This window comes from Oncorhynchus tshawytscha, linkage group LG16 (genome assembly GCF_018296145.1).
Source record: "Oncorhynchus tshawytscha isolate Ot180627B linkage group LG16, Otsh_v2.0, whole genome shotgun sequence".
Classification (NCBI taxonomy): Eukaryota; Metazoa; Chordata; class Actinopteri; order Salmoniformes; family Salmonidae; genus Oncorhynchus; species Oncorhynchus tshawytscha.
In genome coordinates this window covers 841,588-861,888 of record NC_056444.1, presented here as the reverse complement: position 1 = coordinate 861,888, position 20,301 = coordinate 841,588, and the positions used below count along the sequence as shown (strand labels likewise).

At 50.8% G+C, this 20,301-nt stretch overlaps 1 protein-coding gene across 1 annotated transcript in view; it reads left to right on the top strand.

Annotated features, from left to right (window-relative positions):
- gars1 (glycyl-tRNA synthetase 1) overlaps positions 1 to 13,508 on the top strand; it is a 33,387-nt gene extending 19,879 nt beyond the window's left edge. Inside the window, exons 5-16 of the mRNA XM_024427505.2 lie at positions 6,161 to 6,249; positions 8,260 to 8,336; positions 8,479 to 8,624; positions 8,799 to 8,948; positions 9,197 to 9,359; positions 9,436 to 9,600; positions 10,998 to 11,251; positions 11,377 to 11,462; positions 11,599 to 11,708; positions 11,823 to 11,916; positions 12,637 to 12,827; positions 12,932 to 13,508. Coding sequence (XP_024283273.1) covers positions 6,161 to 6,249; positions 8,260 to 8,336; positions 8,479 to 8,624; positions 8,799 to 8,948; positions 9,197 to 9,359; positions 9,436 to 9,600; positions 10,998 to 11,251; positions 11,377 to 11,462; positions 11,599 to 11,708; positions 11,823 to 11,916; positions 12,637 to 12,827; positions 12,932 to 13,057 — 1,651 coding nt within the window. The 3' untranslated portion in view covers positions 13,058 to 13,508. The remainder of the gene's footprint in view (positions 1 to 6,160; positions 6,250 to 8,259; positions 8,337 to 8,478; positions 8,625 to 8,798; positions 8,949 to 9,196; positions 9,360 to 9,435; positions 9,601 to 10,997; positions 11,252 to 11,376; positions 11,463 to 11,598; positions 11,709 to 11,822; positions 11,917 to 12,636; positions 12,828 to 12,931) is intronic.
- The last annotated feature ends 6,793 nt before the right edge of the window (positions 13,509 to 20,301 follow it).

Below are 20,301 nucleotides of genomic sequence, written 5' to 3'. Positions count from 1 at the left end.
CAGACAGACAGACAGACAGGGGTTCAGACAGACAGACAGACAGGGGTTCAGACAGACAGACAGACAGACAGACAGACAGGGGGTTCAGACAGACAGACAGACAGACAGACAGACAGGGGGTTCAGACAGACAGACAGACAGACAGACAGACAGACAGGGGACAGACAGACAGACACAGACAGACAGACAGACAGACAGACAGGGGTTAGACAGACAGACAGACAGACAGACAGGGGTTCAGACAGACAGACAGACAGACACGGGGTTCAGACAGACAGACAGACAGACAGACAGAGGGGTTCCTAGACAGACAGACAGACAGACAGACAGGGGTACAGACAGACAGACAGACAGACAGACAGACAGACAGACAGACAGGGGTTCAGACAGACAGACAGGGGGGACAGACAGACAGACAGGGGTTCAGACAGACAGACAGACAGACAGACAGACAGGGGGACAGACAGACAGAGACAGACAGGGGGTCAGACAGACAGACAGACAGACAGACAGACAGACAGGGGTTCAGACAGACAGACAGACAGACAGGGGACAGACAGACAGACAGACAGACAGGGGACAGACAGACAGACAGGGGTTCAGACAGACAGACAGACAGGGGGTTCAGACAGACAGACAGACAGACAGGGGTTACAGACAGACAGACAGACAGGGGGGTTCAGACAGACAGACAGACAGACAGACAGACAGACAGGGGTTCCAGACAGACAGACAGACAGGTACAGACAGACAGACAGACAGGGGTTCAGACAGACAGACAGACAGGGGGTCAGACAGACAGACAGACAGACAGGGGTTCAGACAGACAGACAGACAGACAGATAGACAGACAGGGGGGGACAGACAGACAGACGGGGGGACAGACAGACAGACAGGGGTACAGACAGACAGACAGACAGGGGACAGACAGACAGACAGACAGGGGGTCACAGACAGACAGACAGACGGGGGTTACAGACAGACAGACAGACAGGGGGGGTACAGACAGACAGACAGGGGTACAGACAGACAGACAGACAGACAGACAGACAGGGGGTACAGACAGACAGACAGGGGGTACAGACAGACAGACAGACAGTGGGGTACAGACAGACAGACAGACAGGGTGGGGTACAGACAGACAGACAGGGGGTACAGACAGACAGACAGGGGGTACAGACAGACAGACAGGGGTACAGACAGACAGACAGGGGTACAGACAGACAGACAGGGGTACAGACAGACAGACAGGGGTACAGACAGACAGACAGACAGACAGACAGGGGTACAGACAGACAGACAGGGGGGTACAGACAGACAGACAGACAGGGGGTACAGACAGACAGGGGGTACAGACAGACAGACAGACAGACAGATAGACAGACAGACAGACAGACAGACAGGGGGACAGACAGACAGGGGGGACAGACAGACAGACGGGGTACAGACAGACAGACAGGGGGTACAGACAGACAGACGGGGTACAGACAGACAGACAGGGGGTACAGACAGGGGGTGCAGACAGACAGACAGACAGGGGGACAGACAGACAGACAGACAGACAGACAGACAGACAGACAGACAGGGGTTCAGACAGACAGACAGACAGACAGGGGTTCAGACAGACAGACAGACAGACAGGGGGTTCAGACAGACAGACAGACAGACAGGGGGTTCAGACAGACAGACAGACAGACAGACAGGGGGGTTCACGGACAGACAGACAGACAGGGGGTTCAGACAGACAGACAGACAGACAGACAGACAGACAGACAGGGGACAGACAGACACAGACAGACAGGGGTACAGACAGACAGACAGACAGACAGGGGTACAGACAGACAGACAGACAGGGGGTACAGACAGACAGACAGACAGGGGGTACAGACAGACAGACAGACAGGGGGTTCAGACAGACAGACAGACAGGGGTTCAGACAGACAGACAGACAGGGTAAACAGATAGACAGACAGGGGGACAGACAGACAGACAGACAGACAGGGGTACAGTACAGACAGAGACAGACAGACAGACGGGGGTACAGACAGACAGATAGGGGGGTACAGACAGATGAATAATGCAAAATAGACAGACAGGACAGACAGACAGACAGAGGGGGTACAGACAGACAGACGGGGTACAGACAGACAGACAGACAGACAGGGGGTACAGACAGACAGACGGGGTACAGACAGACAGACAGGGGGTACAGACAGGGACAGACAGACAGACAGACAGGGGGTACAGACAGACAGACGGGGGGGTACAGACAGACAGTGGGGGTACAGACAGACAGGGGGTACAGACAGACAGACAGACAGGGGGTACAGACAGACAGACAGGGGGCACAGACAGACAGACAGACAGGGGTACAGACAGACAGACAGGGGGTACAGACAGACAGACAGGGGGTACAGACAGACAGACAGGGGTACAGACAGACAGACGGGGTACAGACAGACAGACAGGGGTACAGACAGACAGGGGGTACAGACAGACAGTTTAGACAGGGGGTCTCGTCAACAGACAGACAGGGGTACAGACAGACAGACAGGGGGTACAGACAGACAGACAAGGGGTACAGACAGACAGAGACAGACAGGGGGGTACAGACAGACAGACGGGGGGTACAGACAGACAGACGGGGGGTACAGACAGACAGACGGGGGTACAGACAGACAGACGGGGGTACAGACAGACAGACGGGGGGTACAGACAGACAGGACAGGGGTACAGACAGACAGACGGGGGGTACAGACAGACAGACGGGGGTACAGACAGACAGACAGACGGGGGTACAGACAGACAGACAGTTGAGGGGGGTACAGACAGACAGACAGACGGGGGGTACAGACAGACAGACAGATAAGGGGGTACAGACAGACAGACAGACAGGGGGTACAGACAGACAGACGGGGGGTACAGACAGACATTTGGGGGGTACAGACAGACAGACGGGGGTACAGACAGACAGGGGTACAGACAGACAGACAGACGGGGGTACAGACAGACAGACAGACGGGGGGTACAGACAGACAGACAGATCGGGGGGTACAGACAGACAGACAGGGGGTTCAGACAGACAGACAGGGGTTCAGACAGACAGACAGATTGGGGGTTCAGACAGACAGACAGACAGACAGGGGTTCAGACAGACAGACAGGGGTTCAGACAGACAGACAGGGGTTCAGATAGACAGACAGGGGTTCCAGATAGACAGACGGGGTTCAGACAGACAGACAGACGGGGTTCAGACAGACAGACAGACAGACGGGGTTCAGACAGACAGACAGACAGACGGGGTTCAGACAGACAGACAGACAGACGGGGTTCAGACAGACAGACAGACAGACGGGGTTCAGACAGACAGACAGACAGACGGGGTTCAGACAGACAGACAGACAGACGGGGTTCAGACAGACAGACAGACAGACGGGGTTCAGACAGACAGACAGACAGACGGGGTTCAGACAGACAGACAGACAGACAGGGGTTCAGACAGACAGACAGACAGACAGGGGTTCAGACAGACAGACAGACAGACAGACAGGGGTTCAGACAGACAGACAGACAGACAGACAGGGGTTCAGACAGACAGACAGACAGACAGACAGGGGTTCAGACAGACAGACAGACAGACAGGGGGTTCAGACAGACAGACAGGGGTTCAGACAGACAGACAGACAGACAGGGGTACAGACAGACAGACAGACAGACAGACAGGGGTACAGATAGACAGACAGACAGGGGGACAGACAGACAGGGGGACAGACAGACAGACGGGGTACAGACAGACAGACAGGGGGACAGACAGACAGACGGGGTACAGACAGACAGACAGGGGGTACAGACAGGGGTGCAGACAGACAGACAGACAGACAGGGGTTCAGACAGACAGACAGACAGACAGGGGGTTCAGACAGACAGACAGACAGACAGGGGTTCAGACAGACAGACAGACAGGGGTTCAGACAGACAGACAGGGGGTTCAGACAGACAGACAGACAGGGGTTCAGACAGACAGACAGACAGGGGTTCAGACAGACAGACAGACAGACAGACAGACAGACAGGGGGTACAGACAGACAGACAGACAGACAGGGGTACAGACAGACAGACAGACAGACAGGGGTACAGACAGACAGACAGACAGGGGTTCAGACAGACAGACAGGGGTACAGACAGACAGACAGACAGGGGTTCAGACAGACAGACAGACAGGGGGTTCAGACAGACAGACAGACAGGGGGTACAGATAGACAGACAGGGGGACAGACAGACAGACAGACAGACAGGGGTACAGACAGACAGACAGACGGGGGTACAGACAGACAGACGGGGGGGTACAGACAGACGGGACGTACAGACAGACGGGACAGACAGACAGACAGACGGGGTACAGACAGACAGACGGGGGTACAGACAGACAGACGGGGGTACAGACAGACAGACGGGGTACAGACAGACAGACAGGGGGTACAGACAGGGGGTACAGACAGACAGACAGGGGGTACAGACAGACAGGGGGTACAGACAGACAGGGGTACAGACAGACAGACAGGGGTACAGACAGACAGACAGGGGGTACAGACAGACAGACAGGGGGTACAGACAGACAGACAGGGGTACAGACAGACAGACAGGGGTACAGACAGACAGACGGGGTACAGACAGACAGACAGGGGGTACAGACAGACAGGGGGTACAGACAGACAGACAGACAGGGGTACAGACAGACAGGGGTACAGACAGACAGACAGACAGACAGGGGTACAGACAGACAGACGGGGGTACAGACAGACAGACAGGGGGTACAGACAGACAGACGGGGGGTACAGACAAACAGACGGGGGTACAGACAGACAGACGGGGGGTACAGACAGACAGATGGGGGGTACAGCGAGACAGACAGACAGACAGACAGACGGGACAGACAGACAGACAGACAGACGGGACAGACAGACAGGGGGTACAGACAGACAGACAGACAGACAGGGGGTACAGACAGACAGACAGACAGACAGGGGTACAGACAGACAGACAGACAGGGGTTCAGACAGGCAGACAGACAGGGGGTTCAGACAGGCAGACAGACAGGGGGTTCAGACAGACAGACAGACAGGGGGTTCAGACAGACAGACAGACAGACAGGGGTTCAGACAGACAGACAGGGGGTTCAGACAGACAGACAGGGGTTCAGATAGACAGACAGGGGTTCAGATAGACAGACAGGGGTTCAGATAGACAGACAGGGGGTTCAGATAGACAGACAGGGGTTCAGATAGACAGACAGGGGGTTCAGACAGACAGACAGACAGGGGGTTCAGACAGACAGACAGACGGGGTTCAGACAGACAGACAGACAGACGGGGTTCAGACAGACAGACAGACAGACGGGGTTCAGACAGACAGACAGACAGACGGGGTTCAGACAGACAGACAGACAGACGGGGTTCAGACAGACAGACAGACAGACGGGGTTCAGACAGACAGACAGACAGACGGGGTTCAGACAGACAGACAGACAGACGGGGTTCAGACAGACAGACAGACAGACGGGGTTCAGACAGACAGACAGACAGACGGGGTTCAGACAGACAGACAGACAGACGGGGTTCAGACAGACAGACAGACAGACGGGGTTCAGACAGACAGACAGACAGACGGGGTTCAGACAGACAGACGGGGTTCAGACAGACAGACAGACAGACAGACGGGGTTCAGACAGACAGACAGACAGACAGACAGGGGGTTCAGACAGACAGGGGTTCAGACAGACAGGGGGTTCAGACAGACAGGGGTTCAGGGGTTCAGACAGACAGGGGTTCAGGGATTCAGACAGACAGGGGGTTCAGGGGTTCAGACAGACAGGGGTTCAGGGGTTCAGACAGACAGACAGGGGTTCAGACAGACAGACAGGGGATATAGACAGGCAGACAGACAGGGGTTCAGACAAACAGACAGGGGTTCAGACAAACAGACAGGGGGTTCAGACAGACAGACAGACAGACAGGGGGTTCAGACAGACAGGGGGTTCCTACAGTCAGACTGGAGTTCCTACAGTCAGACGGGGTGCCTGGTGGTTCTTAAGAGATTTAGTACAGCTTACTGCTCTGTTCCAATCTGAATATTTGGGTATAATGTGCTGTTCTGTCTACAGGACGTCTGGACACGTGGACAAGTTTGCGGACTACATGGTGAAAGACGTGAAGAACGGAGAGTGTTTCAGGGCAGACCACCTCCTCAAAGGTTAGTCTATACTCTTGAAGTGGTTTGAAAAAGAGAAATGCCTTATTCACTGGTATTTCCCAACCTCGACATCAATATAATAGAATTGAGCCCTGACATTCCAGAAGTCAAACCTTTCTTCAGTACTCTGTTGTCCCTCAGCATCAGTTGGCTGAGGCCTGTCGGTACTCTGTTGTCCCTCAGCATCAGTTGGCTGAGGCCTGTCGGTACTCTGTTGTCCCTCAGCATCAGTTGGCTGAGGCCTGTCGGTACTCTGTTGTCCCTCAGCATCAGTTGGCTGAGGCCTGTCGGTACTCTGTTGTCCCTGTGCATCAGTTGGCTGAGGCCTGTCGGTACCCTGTTGTCCCTGTGCATCAGTTGGCTGAGGCCTGTCGGTACTCTGTTGTCCCTCAGCATCAGTTGGCTGAGGCCTGTCGGTACTCTGTTGTCCTCAGCATCAGTTGGCTGAGGCCTGTCGGTACTCTGTTGTCCCTCAGCATCAGTTGGCTGAGGCCTGTCGGTACTCTGTTGTCCCTGTGCATCAGTTGGCTGAGGCCTGTCGGTACTCTGTTGTCCCTCAGCATCAGTTGGCTGAGGCCTGTCGGTACTCTGTTGTCCCTCAGCATCAGTTGGTTGAGGCCTGTCGGTACTCTGTTGTCCCTCAGCATCAGTTGGCTGAGGCCTGTCGGTACTCTGTTGTCCCTGTGCATCAGTTGGCTGAGGCCTGTCGGTACTCTGTTGTCCCTGTGCATCAGTTGGCTGAGGCCTGTCGGTACTCTGTTGTCCCTCAGCATCAGTTGGCTGAGGCCTGTCGGTACTCTGTTGTCCCTCAGCATCAGTTGGTTGAGGCCTGTCGGTACTCTGTTGTCCCTCAGCATCAGTTGGCTGAGGCCTGTCGGTACTCTGTTGTCCCTGTGCATCAGTTGGCTGAGGCCTGTCGGTACTCTGTTGTCCCTGTGCATCAGTTGGCTGAGGCCTGTCGGTACTCTGTTGTCCCTGTGCATCAGTTGGCTGAGGCCTGTCGGTACTCTGTTGTCCCTCAGCATCAGTTGGCTGAGGCCTGTCGGTACTCTGTTGTCCCTCAGCATCAGTTGGCTGAGGCCTGTCGGTACTCTGTTGTCCCTCAGCATCAGTTGGCTGAGGCCTGTCGGTACTCTGTTGTCCCTGTGCATCAGTTGGCTGAGGCCTGTCGGTACTCTGTTGTCCCTCAGCATCAGTTGGCTGAGGCCTGTCGGTACTCTGTTGTCCCTCAGCATCAGTTGGTTGAGGCCTGTCGGTACTCTGTTGTCCCTCAGCATCAGTTGGCTGAGGCCTGTCGGTACTCTGTTGTCCCTGTGCATCAGTTGGCTGAGGCCTGTCGGTACTCTGTTGTCCCTGTGCATCAGTTGGCTGAGGCCTGTCGGTACTCTGTTGTCCCTCAGCATCAGTTGGCTGAGGCCTGTCGGTACTCTGTTGTCCCTCAGCATCAGTTGGCTGAGGCCTGTCGGTACTCTGTTGTCCCTCAGCATCAGTTGGCTGAGGCCTGTCGGTACTCTGTTGTCCCTCAGCATCAGTTGGCTGAGGCCTGTCGGTACTCTGTTGTCCCTCAGCATCAGTTGGCTGAGGCCTGTCGGTACTCTGTTGTCCCTCAGCATCAGTTGGCTGAGGCCTGTCGGTACTCTGTTGTCCCTCAGCATCAGTTGGCTGAGGCCTGTCGGTACTCTGTCACACATCACAACTGCTGCTACCAGACTGTTATTATACTGTTCAGTTTCTACACTGTCCCCCCTTCCCCAAAATGTGTAAATATTGGACTATACATTGTGTCTTCCTGTATTATACTAAAACATTTATTCTATTCTACTGAGCCATTCACTTTGTTGCTATTCTTGTATTTTATTTTGTCTTATTGTTGCTTACCTGCAGTAAGCATTTGGTTGGACGGTGTATACCCATGTGTATGCTGTACATACGACTAATACAACTAGTCTTTGTCTGAAACAACAAACTGTCCCAGTAGATATGACTGTGCCCCTGTATTTCTCTGTTCAGCTCACCTCCAGAAGCTGATGTCTGATAAGAAGTGTCCTGCAGAGAATAAGGCCGAGATGGAGGAAGTGGTCACTCAGGTTGGTAGTGGTTTAGAGACATGCAGCAGATATACTAGAATAGATATAGACTATACCTTCAGCAATCCCCGACTGCATAAATGGAGCTCAAAGTTATTGTTTATGTCATCAAGTGACTGACATTGTTTTCATGGGTCTCCAGATGGACAACTACACTCAACAGGAGTTGACTGACCTCTTTGTGAAATACAGTGTCAAGTCCCCCACCACAGGAAATGACGTTTCAGCCCCTCATCTCTTCAACCTGATGTTCCAGACGTCTATCGGACCAGGGGGAAACATGACAGGGTAATGAAGTAATTACTCACTCTGTACCCAGATGTTGGTTGTACTGGGTGGGATGTACTGTAGGGTTACCAATGCTGCCATTGGTAGTTTTGCCTTTGAACAGAGTTCCAATTACCTCATTAGTTGTGGACCAGTACCAGTGTTTTACTGAGTGTGTCTGACTGTGTTCTGCAGCTACTTGAGGCCTGAAACGGCTCAGGGAATCTTCCTCAACTTCAAGCGTCTGTTGGAATTCAACCAGGGAAAGCTTCCCTTCGCTGCTGCTCAGATCGGCAACTCCTTCAGGAACGAGATCTCACCTCGCTCAGGACTCATCCGTGTCAGGTGAGTTCTAGTCTGGAGATGAAGCTATGTTAGTTTCTACCTGTCAGTCTGTGGTGTTAGTTTCTACCTGTCAGTCTGTGGTGTTAGTTTCTACCTGTCAGTCTGTGGTGTTAGTTTCTACCTGTCAGTCTGTGGTGTTAGTTTCTACCTGTCAGTCTGTTGTTGTGGTGTTAGTTTCTACCTGTCAGTCTGTTGTGGTGGTGTTAGAGGGTCTGTTGAGATAGTAATGGTTGTGCTGGTGCTTCCAGAGAGTTCACCATGGCTGAGATTGAGCACTTTGTGGACCCGACTGAGAAGTTCCACCCCAAGTTCCCTAACGTGGCTGACCTGGAGATCATCCTGTACTCCTCCAAGGCCCAGACCAGTGGCCAGTCTGCTCACATCATGAGGCTGGGGGATGCTGTGGAGCAGGTAGGATGCTATAGCAGTAGCTTCAGTAAGGACGTAACCAATACCAGAGTCATATTGATAACTTTGTCTCTCTCAGGGGGTGATCAATAACTCCGTCCTGGGATATTTCATCGGGAGAATCTACCTCTACCTCACTAAAGTGGGTGTGGCCAAAGACAAGCTTCGCTTCCGTCAGCACATGGACAACGAGATGGCCCACTACGCCTGTGACTGCTGGGACGCAGAGACCAAAACATCCTATGTATGTCCTCATGACCCCTAACCTTAACCCACTATGCCTGTGACTGCTGGGACGCAGAGACCAAAACATCCTATGTATGTCCTCCATGACCCCTAACCTTAACCCACTATGCCAGTGACTGCTGGGATGCAGACCAAAACATCCTATGTAGGTCCTCCATGACACCTAACCTTAACCCACTATGCCTGTGACTGCAGGGATGTAGGTCCTCCATGACCCCTAACCTTAACCCACTATGCCTGTGACTGCAGGGATGCAAAGACCAAAACATCCTACGTAGGTCCTCCATGACCCCTAACCTTAACCCACTATGCCTGTGACTGCAGGGATGCAAAGACCAAAACATCCTATGTAGGTCCTCCATGACCCCTAGCCTTAACCCACTATGCCTGTGACTGCAGGAACACAGAGACCAAACATCCTATGTAGGTCCTCCATAACCCTTAACCCACTATGCCTGTGACTGCAGGAACACAGAGACCAAAACATCCTATGTAGGTCCTCCATAACCCCTAACCCACTATGCCTGTGACTGCTGGGACGCAGAGACCAAAACATCCTATGTAGGTCCTCCATGACCCCTAACCTTAACCCACTATGCCTGTGACTGCAGGGATGCAAAGACCAAAACATCCTACGTAGGTCATCCATGACCCCTAACCTTAACCCACTATGCCTGTGACTGCAGGAACACAGAGACCAAAACATCCTATGTAGGTCCTCCATAACCCCTAACCTTAACCCACTATGCCTGTGACTGCAGGGATGCAAAGACCAAAACATCCTATGTAGGTCCTCCATAACCCCTAACCTTAACCCACTATGCCTGTGACTGCAGGAACACAGAGACCAAAACATCCTATGTAGGTCCTCCATAACCCCTAACCTTAACCCACTATGCCTGTGACTGCAGGAACACAGAGACCAAAACATCCTATGTAGGTCCTCCATAACCCCTAACCTTAACCCACTATGCCTGTGACTGCAGGAACACAGAGACCAAAACATCCTACGTAGGTCCTCCATGACCCCTAACCTCAACCCACTATGCCAGTGACTGCTGGGATGCAGACCAAAACATCCTATGTCGGTCCCACCCTCCACTGCTAGCTGTGTCTACAATTTGAAGTTCTTATCTTGTGTTGATTGATTTTTTAAAATTATTATTTTTTACCTTTATTTTACTAGGCAAGTCAGTTAAGAACAAATTCTTATTTTCAATGACGGCCTAGGAACAGTGGGTTAACTGCCTGTTCAGGGGCAGAACGACAGATTTGTACCTTGTCAGCTCGGGGATTTGAACTTGCAACCTTTCGGTTACTAGTCCAACGCTCTAACCACTAGGCTACCCTGCCGCCCCATAATACCCCTGTCTCTGTTCCTTCTGTTTCCTGCAGGGCTGGATCGAGATAGTGGGCTGTGCGGACCGCTCCTGTTTCGACCTGCTGTGCCACGCCCGGGCTACCAAGGTCCCTCTAGTGGCCGAGAAGCCTCTTAAAGAACCCAAAGTAGTCGATATCGTCCAGTTTGAGCCCAATAAGGGAGCCATCGGTAAAGCCTATAAGAAGGACGCCAAACTAGTGATGGAGTACCTAGCTGTCTGTGACGAGTGTTTCATCACTGAACAGGAGATGCTGCTCAACAGCAGCGGGTGAGTTGTGAAGGTCATAGGTCATATGTGACAGAATCAATAGATTGAATACTTTAGTCTCCGTAATGGTACGCAATATTCCAGTCTCATTGACGATGCTAAACCTAATGGTAACCTTCCCCCAGGGAGTTCACCATAGAGACGGAGGGAAAGACTTTTAAACTCACCAAGGACATGGTCAGTGTGAAGCGGTTTCAGAAGACCCTGCATGGTGAGACAACCTAGATGTCTTCTAGAGGAGGTTGTTGAATGACATCCTCTTTCTACTGAATGGAAGCCATGCAGGAAGACAACAGACAACTGTACTTTGTTAAACTGATTCAGAATGTGTTTCTGCTTCAATACAGTGGAAGAGGTGGTCCCTAATGTCATCGAACCCTCCTTTGGCATCGGTAGAATCATGTACTCAATCTTCGAGCACACATTCCAAGTCAGAGCGGGAGATGAACAGAGAACGGTAGGGAGGCATCAGATGTTACAACTACTGTACATGCACTGACTGGGCTGTTAGAACGTAGTTCTTAAAGGGTTTTACAGTGTAATAATGGGTTTGAAATGTCTCTGTCTCCAGTTCTTCAGCTTCCCTACCACTGTAGCTCCATATAAATGCTCCGTCCTTCCTTTGAGCCAAAACCAGGAATTCATGCCTTTTGTTAAGGAACTCTGTAAGTACTCCTTCCACGCTCTATTTCTGGTTAAAACAAGTCCATGATTATTTGAGAACAAACGTAGAACAGTTTAGTGTCATATTGTGTTTAGTTGTGTTTAGTGTCATATTGTGTTTAGTGTCATATTGTGTTTAGTGTCATATTGTGTTTAGTGTCATATTGTGTTTAGTGTCATATTGTGTTTAGTGTCATATTGTGTTCAGTGTCATTGTGTTTAGTGTCATATTGTGTTTAGTGTCATTGTGTTTAGTGTCATATTGTGTTTAGTGTCATATTGTGTTTAGTGTCATATTGTGTTTAGTGTCATTGTGTTTAGTGTCATATTGTGTTTAGTGTCATTGTGTTTAGTGTCATTGTGTTTAGTGTCATTGTGTTTAGTGTCATATTGTGTTTAGTGTCATTGTGTTTAGTGTCATATTGTGTTTAGTGTCATATTGTGTTTAGTGTCATATTGTGTTTAGTGTCATTGTGTTTAGTGTCATTGTGTTTAGTGTCATTGTGTTTAGTGTCATATTGTGTTTAGTGTCATATTGTGTTTAGTGTCATATTGTGTTTAGTGTCATATTGTGTTTAGTGTCATATTGTGTTTAGTGTCATATTGTGTTTAGTGTCATATTGTGTTTAGTGTCATATTGTGTTCAGTGTCAGATGCTACATAAGTTATTTAACTAACATGTTCTGTCTCCCTCCCCCACCCTTTCTCCTCCCTCCCTGCAGCTGAAGCGATGACCAAACAGGGCGTGTCCCACAAGGTGGACGACTCGTCAGGATCCATTGGGCGGCGCTACGCCAGAACAGACGAGATCGGAGTGGCGTTCGGCATCACCATCGACTTTGACACGGTGAACAAGACGCCCCACACCGCCACTCTGAGGGACCGCGACTCCATGAGGCAGATCAGGGCCGAGGTACGACATCTTTACTTCATACGCGTCAACGTACTGCTCTGTACTAGAAGTGATTAACGGAAAGGTTGATGAACCGGGTTGCCTGTTTTCTGTTTCCTCTCCAGGTTAGTGAGTTGCCAGGAATCATCCGTGATCTGGCAAACGGTGTCATGACATGGGCCGAGGTGGAGAGCAAGTACCCCATCTTTGAGGGACAGGAGACCAGCAAGAAGGACACTGCCGAGGAATGAAGTTAAACTTACTCAGTATGTCTGTCCTATGAAACGCCCACAGACGTTTTTACATTTCTCCATCCATAGGGACGATTTTACTGCAACTGTATTTCAGGAAGCAGTCAGTCCTCACGATGTCCTAACACACAACTGCAACCACTGAAATTAAACTTCAAAATAAATGTTATATAATCATTGTACTGAACAATTATAAACAGGGTGGCAGAGTAATGATTTGTCCCTGTTCTGGTAAATATTCACCTGCGTACTGGAATCTGCTCAGTTGGAGAGAGGGGGGAGAGAGAGAGAGTGCGTGAGGGGGGGAAGAGATCTTCTCAGCCTGGTATAAAAAGAGAATTGTGTTCAGGTTGTCAGTCTTGTGTGGGAAGAGAAGAGAGACTTCCAGTTTCAGGACTGATTAAATGGAAAACATCTCTGGTTCAATAAAGTGAGCCTGCTCTTACTGGAACCAGCCTGTGTCTGTGTCAATGACTGAAAAATAACCTGATTCCCTTTATGCTGCCCTACTTTAGACCAGGCCCCTAGCCTGCATGACTTTAGACCAGGCCCCTAGCCTGCATTACTTTAGACCAGGCCCCTAGCCTGCATGACTTTAGACCAGGCCCCTAGCCTGCATGACTTTAGACCAGGCCCCTAGCCTGCATGACTTTAGACCAGGCCCCTAGCCTGCATGACTTTAGACCAGGCCCCTAGCCTGCATGACTTTAGACCAGGCCCCTAGCCTGCATGACTTTAGACCAGGCCCCTAGCCTGCATTACTTTAGACCAGGTACCTAGCCTGCATTACTTTAGACCAGGCCCCTAGCCTGCATGACTTTAGACCAGGCCCCTAGCATCACTACTCTAGACCAGGCCCCTAGCCTGCATGACTTTAGACCAGGCCCCTAGCCTGCATGACTTTAGACCAGGCCCCTAGCATCACTACTCTAGACCAGGCCCCTAACCTGCATTACTGCTTTAGACCAGGTCCCTAGCCTGCATTACTGCTTTAGACCAGGTCCCTAGCCTGCATTACTGCTTTAGACCAGGCCCCTAGCCGGCATTACTTTAGACCAGGCCCCTAGCCTACATTACTTTAGACCAGGCACCTAGCCTGCATTACTGCTTTAGACCAGGCCCCTAGCCTGCATCATTACTTTAGACCAGGACCCTAGCCTGCATTACTTTAGACCAGGCCCCTAGCCTGCATGACTTTAGACCAGGCCCCTAGCCTGCATGACTTTAGACCAGGCCCCTAGCCTGCATGACTTTAGACCAGGTCCCTAGCCTGCATTACTTTAGACCAGGCCCCTAGCCTGCATTACTTTAGACCAGGCCCCTAGCATCACTACTCTAGACCAGGCCCCTAGCCTGCATGACTTTAGACCAGGCCCCTAGCCTGCATGACTTTAGACCAGGCCCCTAGCATCACTAGTTTAGACCAGGCCCCTAGCCTGCATTACTTTAGACCAGGCCCCTAGCATCACTACTCTAGACCAGGCCCCTAACCTGCATTACTGCTTTAGACCAGGTCCCTAGCCTGCATTACTGCTTTAGACCAGGTCCCTAGCCTGCATTACTGCTTTAGACCAGGCCCTAGCCTGCATTACTTTAGACCCAGGCCCCTAGCCTAGACCACATTACTTTAGACCAGGCACCTAGCCTGCATTACTGCTTTAGACCAGGCCCCTAGCCTGCATCATTACTTTAGACCAGGACCCTAGCCTGCATCATTACTTCAGACCAGGCCCCTAGCCTGCATCATTACTAGCCTTAGACCAGGCCCCTAGCCTGCATCATTACTTTAGACCAGGCCCCTAGCCTGCAGCATTACTTTAGACCAGGCCCCTAGCCTGCATCATTACTTTAGACCAGGCCCCTAGCCTGCATCATTACTTTAGACCAGGCAGGCCCCTAGCCTGCATTACTTTAGACCAGGCCCCTAGCCTGCATTACTTTAGACCAGGCCCCTAGAATCATTACTTTAGACCAGGCACCTAGCCTGCATTACTGCTTTAGACCAGGTCCCTAGCCTGCATTACTTTAGACCAGACCCCTAGCCTGCATTATTACTTTAGACCAGGCCCCTAGCCTGCATTATTACTTTAGACCAGGCCCCTAGCCTGCATTACTTTAGACCAGGCCCCTAGCCTGCATTACTTTAGACCAGGCCCCTAGCCTGCATTACTGCTTTAGACCAGGTCCCTAGCCTGCATTACTGCTTTAGACCAGGTCCCTAGCCTGCATTACTGCTTTGCTTTAGACCAGGTCCCTAGCCTGCATTACTGCTTTAGACCAGGTCCCTAGCCTGCATTACTTTAGACCAGGCCCCTAGCCTGCATTACTTTAGACCAGGCACCTAGCCTGCATTACTTTAGACCAGGCACCTAGCCTGCATTACTGCTTTAGACCAGGTCCCTAGCCTGCATTACTTTAGACCAGGCCACCTAGCCCTAGCCTGCATCACTGCTTTAGACCAGGCCCCTAGCCTGCATCATTACTTTAGACCAGGCCCCTAGCCTGCATCATTACTTTAGACCAGGCCCCTAGCCTGCATTACTTTAGACCAGGCCCCTAGAGCCTGCATTACTTTAGACCAGGCCCCTAGCCTGCATGACTTTAGACCAGGCCACTAGCCTGCATTACTTTAGACCAGGCCACTAGCCTGCATTACTTTAGACCAGGCCACTAGCCTGCATTACTTTAGACCAGGACCCTAGCCTGCATCATTACTTTAGACCAGGCCCCTAGCCTGCATCATTGCTTTAGACCAAGCCCCTAGCCTGCATCATTGCTTTAGACCAAGCCCCTAGCCTGCATCACTGCTTTAGACCAGGCCCCTAGCCTGCATCACTGCTTTAGACCAGGCCCCTAGCCTGCATCACTGCTTTAGACCAGGCCCCTAGCCTGCATTACTTTAGACCAGGCCCCTAGCCTGCATTATTAGACCAGGCCCCTAGCCTACATTACTTTAGACCAGGCCCCTAACCTGCATTACTGCTTTAGACCAGGTCCCTAGCCTGCATTACTGCTTTAGACCAGGTCCCTAGCCTGCATTACTGCTTTAGACCAGGTCCCTAGCCTGCATTACTGCTTTAGACCAGGTCCCTAGCCTGCATTACTTTAGACCAGGCCCCTAGCCTGCATTACTTTAGACCAGGCCCCTAGCCTGCATTACTTTAGACCAGGTCCCTAGCCTGCATTACTGCTTTAGACCAGGTCCCTAGCCTGCATTACTGCTTTAGACCAGGTCCCTAGCCTGCATTACTGCTTTAGACCAGGTCCCTAGCCTGCATTACTTTAGACCAGGCCCCTAGCCTGCATTACTTTAGACCAGGCACCTAGCCTGCATTACTTTAGACCAGGCACCTAGCCTGCATTACTGCTTTAGACCAGGTCCCTAGCCTGCATTACTTTAGACCAGGCCCCTAGCCTGCATCACTGCTTTAGACCAGGCCCCTAGCCTGCATCATTACTTTAGACCAGGCCCCTAGCCTGCATTACTTTAGACCAGGCCCCTAGAGTCATTACTTTAGACCAGGCCCCTAGCCTGCATGACTTTAGACCAGGCCCCTAGCCTGCATGACTTTAGACCAGGCCACTAGCCTGCATTACTTTAGACCAGGCCACTAGCCTGCATTACTTTAGACCAGGCCACTAGCCTGCTTTAGATTAGCCTGCATTACTTTAGACCAGGCCACTAGCCTGCATTACTTTAGACCAGGCCCCTAGCCTGCATCATTACATTAGACCAGGCCCCTAGCCTGCATCATTGCTTTAGACCAAGCCCCTAGCCTGCATCACTGCTTTAGACCAAGCCCCTAGCCTGCATCACTACTTTAGACCAGGCCCCTAGCCTTCATCACTACTTTAGACCAGGCCCCTAGCCTGCATGACTTTAGACCAGGCCCCTAACCTGCATTACTTTAGACCAGGCCCCTAGCCTGCATCACTGCTTTAGACCAGGGGCCTAGCCTGCATCATTGCTTAGACCTCACCTCCATCCTACCTGACACCCTTGACCCACTCCAATTTGCTTACCGCCCAAATAGGTCCACAGACGATGCAATCTCAACCACACTGCACACTGCCCTAACCCATCTGGACAAGAGGAATACCTATGTGAGAATGCTGTTCATCGACTACAGCTCGGCATTCAACACCATAGTACCCTCCAAGCTCGTCATCAAGCTCGAAACCCTGGGTCTCGACCCCGCCCTGTACAACTGGGTACTGGACTTCCTGACGGGCCGCCCCCAGGTGGTGAGGGTAGGCAACAACATCTCCACCCTGCTGATCCTCAACACTGGGGCCCCACAAGGGTGCGTTCTGAGCCCTCTCCTGTACTCCCTGTTCACCCACGACTGCGTGGCCACGCACGCCTCCAACTCAATCATCAAGTTTGCGGACGACACAACAGTGGTAGGCTTGATTACCAACAACGACGAGACGGCCTACAGGGAGGAGGTGAGGGCCCTCGGAGTGTGGTGTCAGGAAAATAACCTCACACTCAACGTCAACAAAACTAAGGAGATGATTGTGGACTTCAGGAAACAGCAGAGGGAACACCCCCCTATCCACATCGATGGAGCAGTAGTGGAGAGGGTAGCAAGTTTTAAGTTCCTCGGCATACACGTCACAGACAAACTGAATTGGTCCACTCACACAGACAGCATCGTGAAGAAGGCGCAGCAGCGCCTCTTCAACCTCAGGAGGCTGAAGAAATTCGGCTTGTCACCAAAAGCACTCAAACTTCTACAGATGCACAATCGAGAGCATCCTGGCGGGCTGTATCACCACCTGGTACGGCAACTGCTCCGCCCACAACCGTAAGGCTCTCCAGAGGGTAGTGAGGTCTGCACAACGCATCACCGGGGGCAAACTACCTGCCCTCCAGGACACATACACCACCCGATGTTACAGGAAGGCCATAAAGATCATCAAGGACATCAACCACCCGAGCCACTGCCTGTTCACCCCGCTATTATCCAGAAGGCGAGGTCAGTACAGGTGCATCAAAGCTGGGACCGAGAGACTGAAAAACAGCTTCTATCTCAAGGCCATCAGACTGTTAAACAGCCACCACTAACATTGAGTGGCTGCTGCCAACACACTGACACTGACACTGACTCAACTCCAGCCACTTTAATAATGGGAATTGATGGGAAATGATGTAAATATATCACTAGCCACTTTAAACAATGCTACCTTATATAATGTTACTTACCCTACATTATTCATCTCATATGCATACGTATATACTGTACTCTATATCATCGACTGCATCCTTATGTAATACATGTATCACTAGCCACTTTAACTATGCCACTTTGTTTACATACTCATCGCATATGTATATACTGTACTTGATACCATCTACTGTATCTTGCCTATGCTGCTCTGTACCATCACTCATTCATATATCCTTATGTACATATTCTTTATCCCCTTACACTGTGTATAAGACAGTAGTTTTGGAATTGTTAGTTAGATTACTTGTTGGTTATTACTGCATTGTCGGAACTAGAAGCACAAGCATTTCGCTACACTCGCATTAACATCTGCTAACCATGTGTATGTGACAAATAAAATTTGATTTGATTTGCTTTAGACCAGGCCCCTAGCCTGCATCACTGCTTTAGACCAGGGGCCTAGCCTGCATCACTACTTTAGACCAGGCCCCTAGCCTGCATTACTTTAGACCAGGCCCCTAGCCTGCATTACTTTAGACCAGGCCCCTAGCTGACTTGCCTTGTTTAAAAAAAATGCCCTAGACCAGTGGTTCTCCAACCTTTCCTTGGTCAACCCCAGACGTTTCACCATTTTATTGTAGCCCTGAACTAGCTCACCTGATTTACCTAGTCAAAGGATTGATGATTAGTTGACCATGTGTGATCGCCCTGGAATAGATCAAGTACATGGAATGGCTGGGTGTCCCAGAGGAGAGGTTTGGGAACCACTAGACTTGACACTATATGGAACTCATATTGTATTACAACTGTCCACCAGAGGGCAGAGTGACAGTTTTCTTTACAACAAATTAATTTGTGCTCGAGACAAAACAGACATGTTCACCCTGTAATTGAGGTATTTTCTATATCCCCTCCAAAGGGAAACTACACTACTATTCTAGTGGTCTGTGTTCCATTAGTATGGGTGGGGAAGGAAACATTACTGAGACTACACATTGGTTATGTTCCCATGCTCAGACGTTGCTGACGCACGCCTGATCTTAGGCAGGGGAAAGTATTCTACGTATCAGCTAACCACATATATTATAGCAATTTGGTGCCCGACTGCAGTCGATGACATGGCACGCAACCGTTCCATGCAAAGTCTGAGCAGGGGAACGCGACACTAATGCTGTGTCCAGTCTCATTGAAATGCAACAATCTCTGCACTCATTCTCACTTAAATAACTCTGATCAAATACTTTATAAGTGACATGACTTTTCTACACCTGCATTGCTTGCTGTTTAGGGTTTTAGGCTGGGTTTCTGTACAGCACTTTGAGATATCAGCTGATGTACGAAGGGCTATATAAATACATTTGATTTGATTTGTTCATGGCAATTTCAACAGTGAACTAACGTGCATTTGGAAACTATTCAGCCCCCTTCCCTTTCTCCACGTTTTGTTACGTTACAGCCTTATTCTAAAATGGATTCAATGCTTTTTTCTCTAATCAATCTACACACAAAACCCCACAATGATGACGCAAAAACAGGTTTTTAGAAATGTTTGCAAATGTATTAAAAATTAAACTGATATCACATATACATAAGTAATCAGACCCTTTAATCAGTACTTTGTTGAAGCACCTTTGGCAGCCATTACAGCTGCTAATGGTGCAAGGAATCTTCTTGGGTATGACGCTACAAGTTTGGCACACCTGTATTTGGGGAGTTTCTCCCATTCTTCTCGGCAGATCCTCTCAAGCTCTGTCAGGTTGGATGGGGAGCGCCGCTGCACAGCTATTTTCAGGTCTCTCCTGAGATGTTTGATTGGGTTCAAGTCCAGGCTCTGGCTGGGCCACTCAAGGACACACAGACTTGTCCCGAAGCCACACCTGCGTTGTCTTGGCTGTGTACATAGGGTTGTTGTCCTGTTGAAAGGTGAACCTTCTGGAGCACGTTTTCATCAAGGATCTCTCTGTACTTTGCTCCGCTCAGCTTTCCCTCGACGATCCTGACTAGTCTCCCAGTCCCTGCCGCTGAGAAACATCCCCACAGCATGAGGCTGCCTCCAACATGCTTCACTGT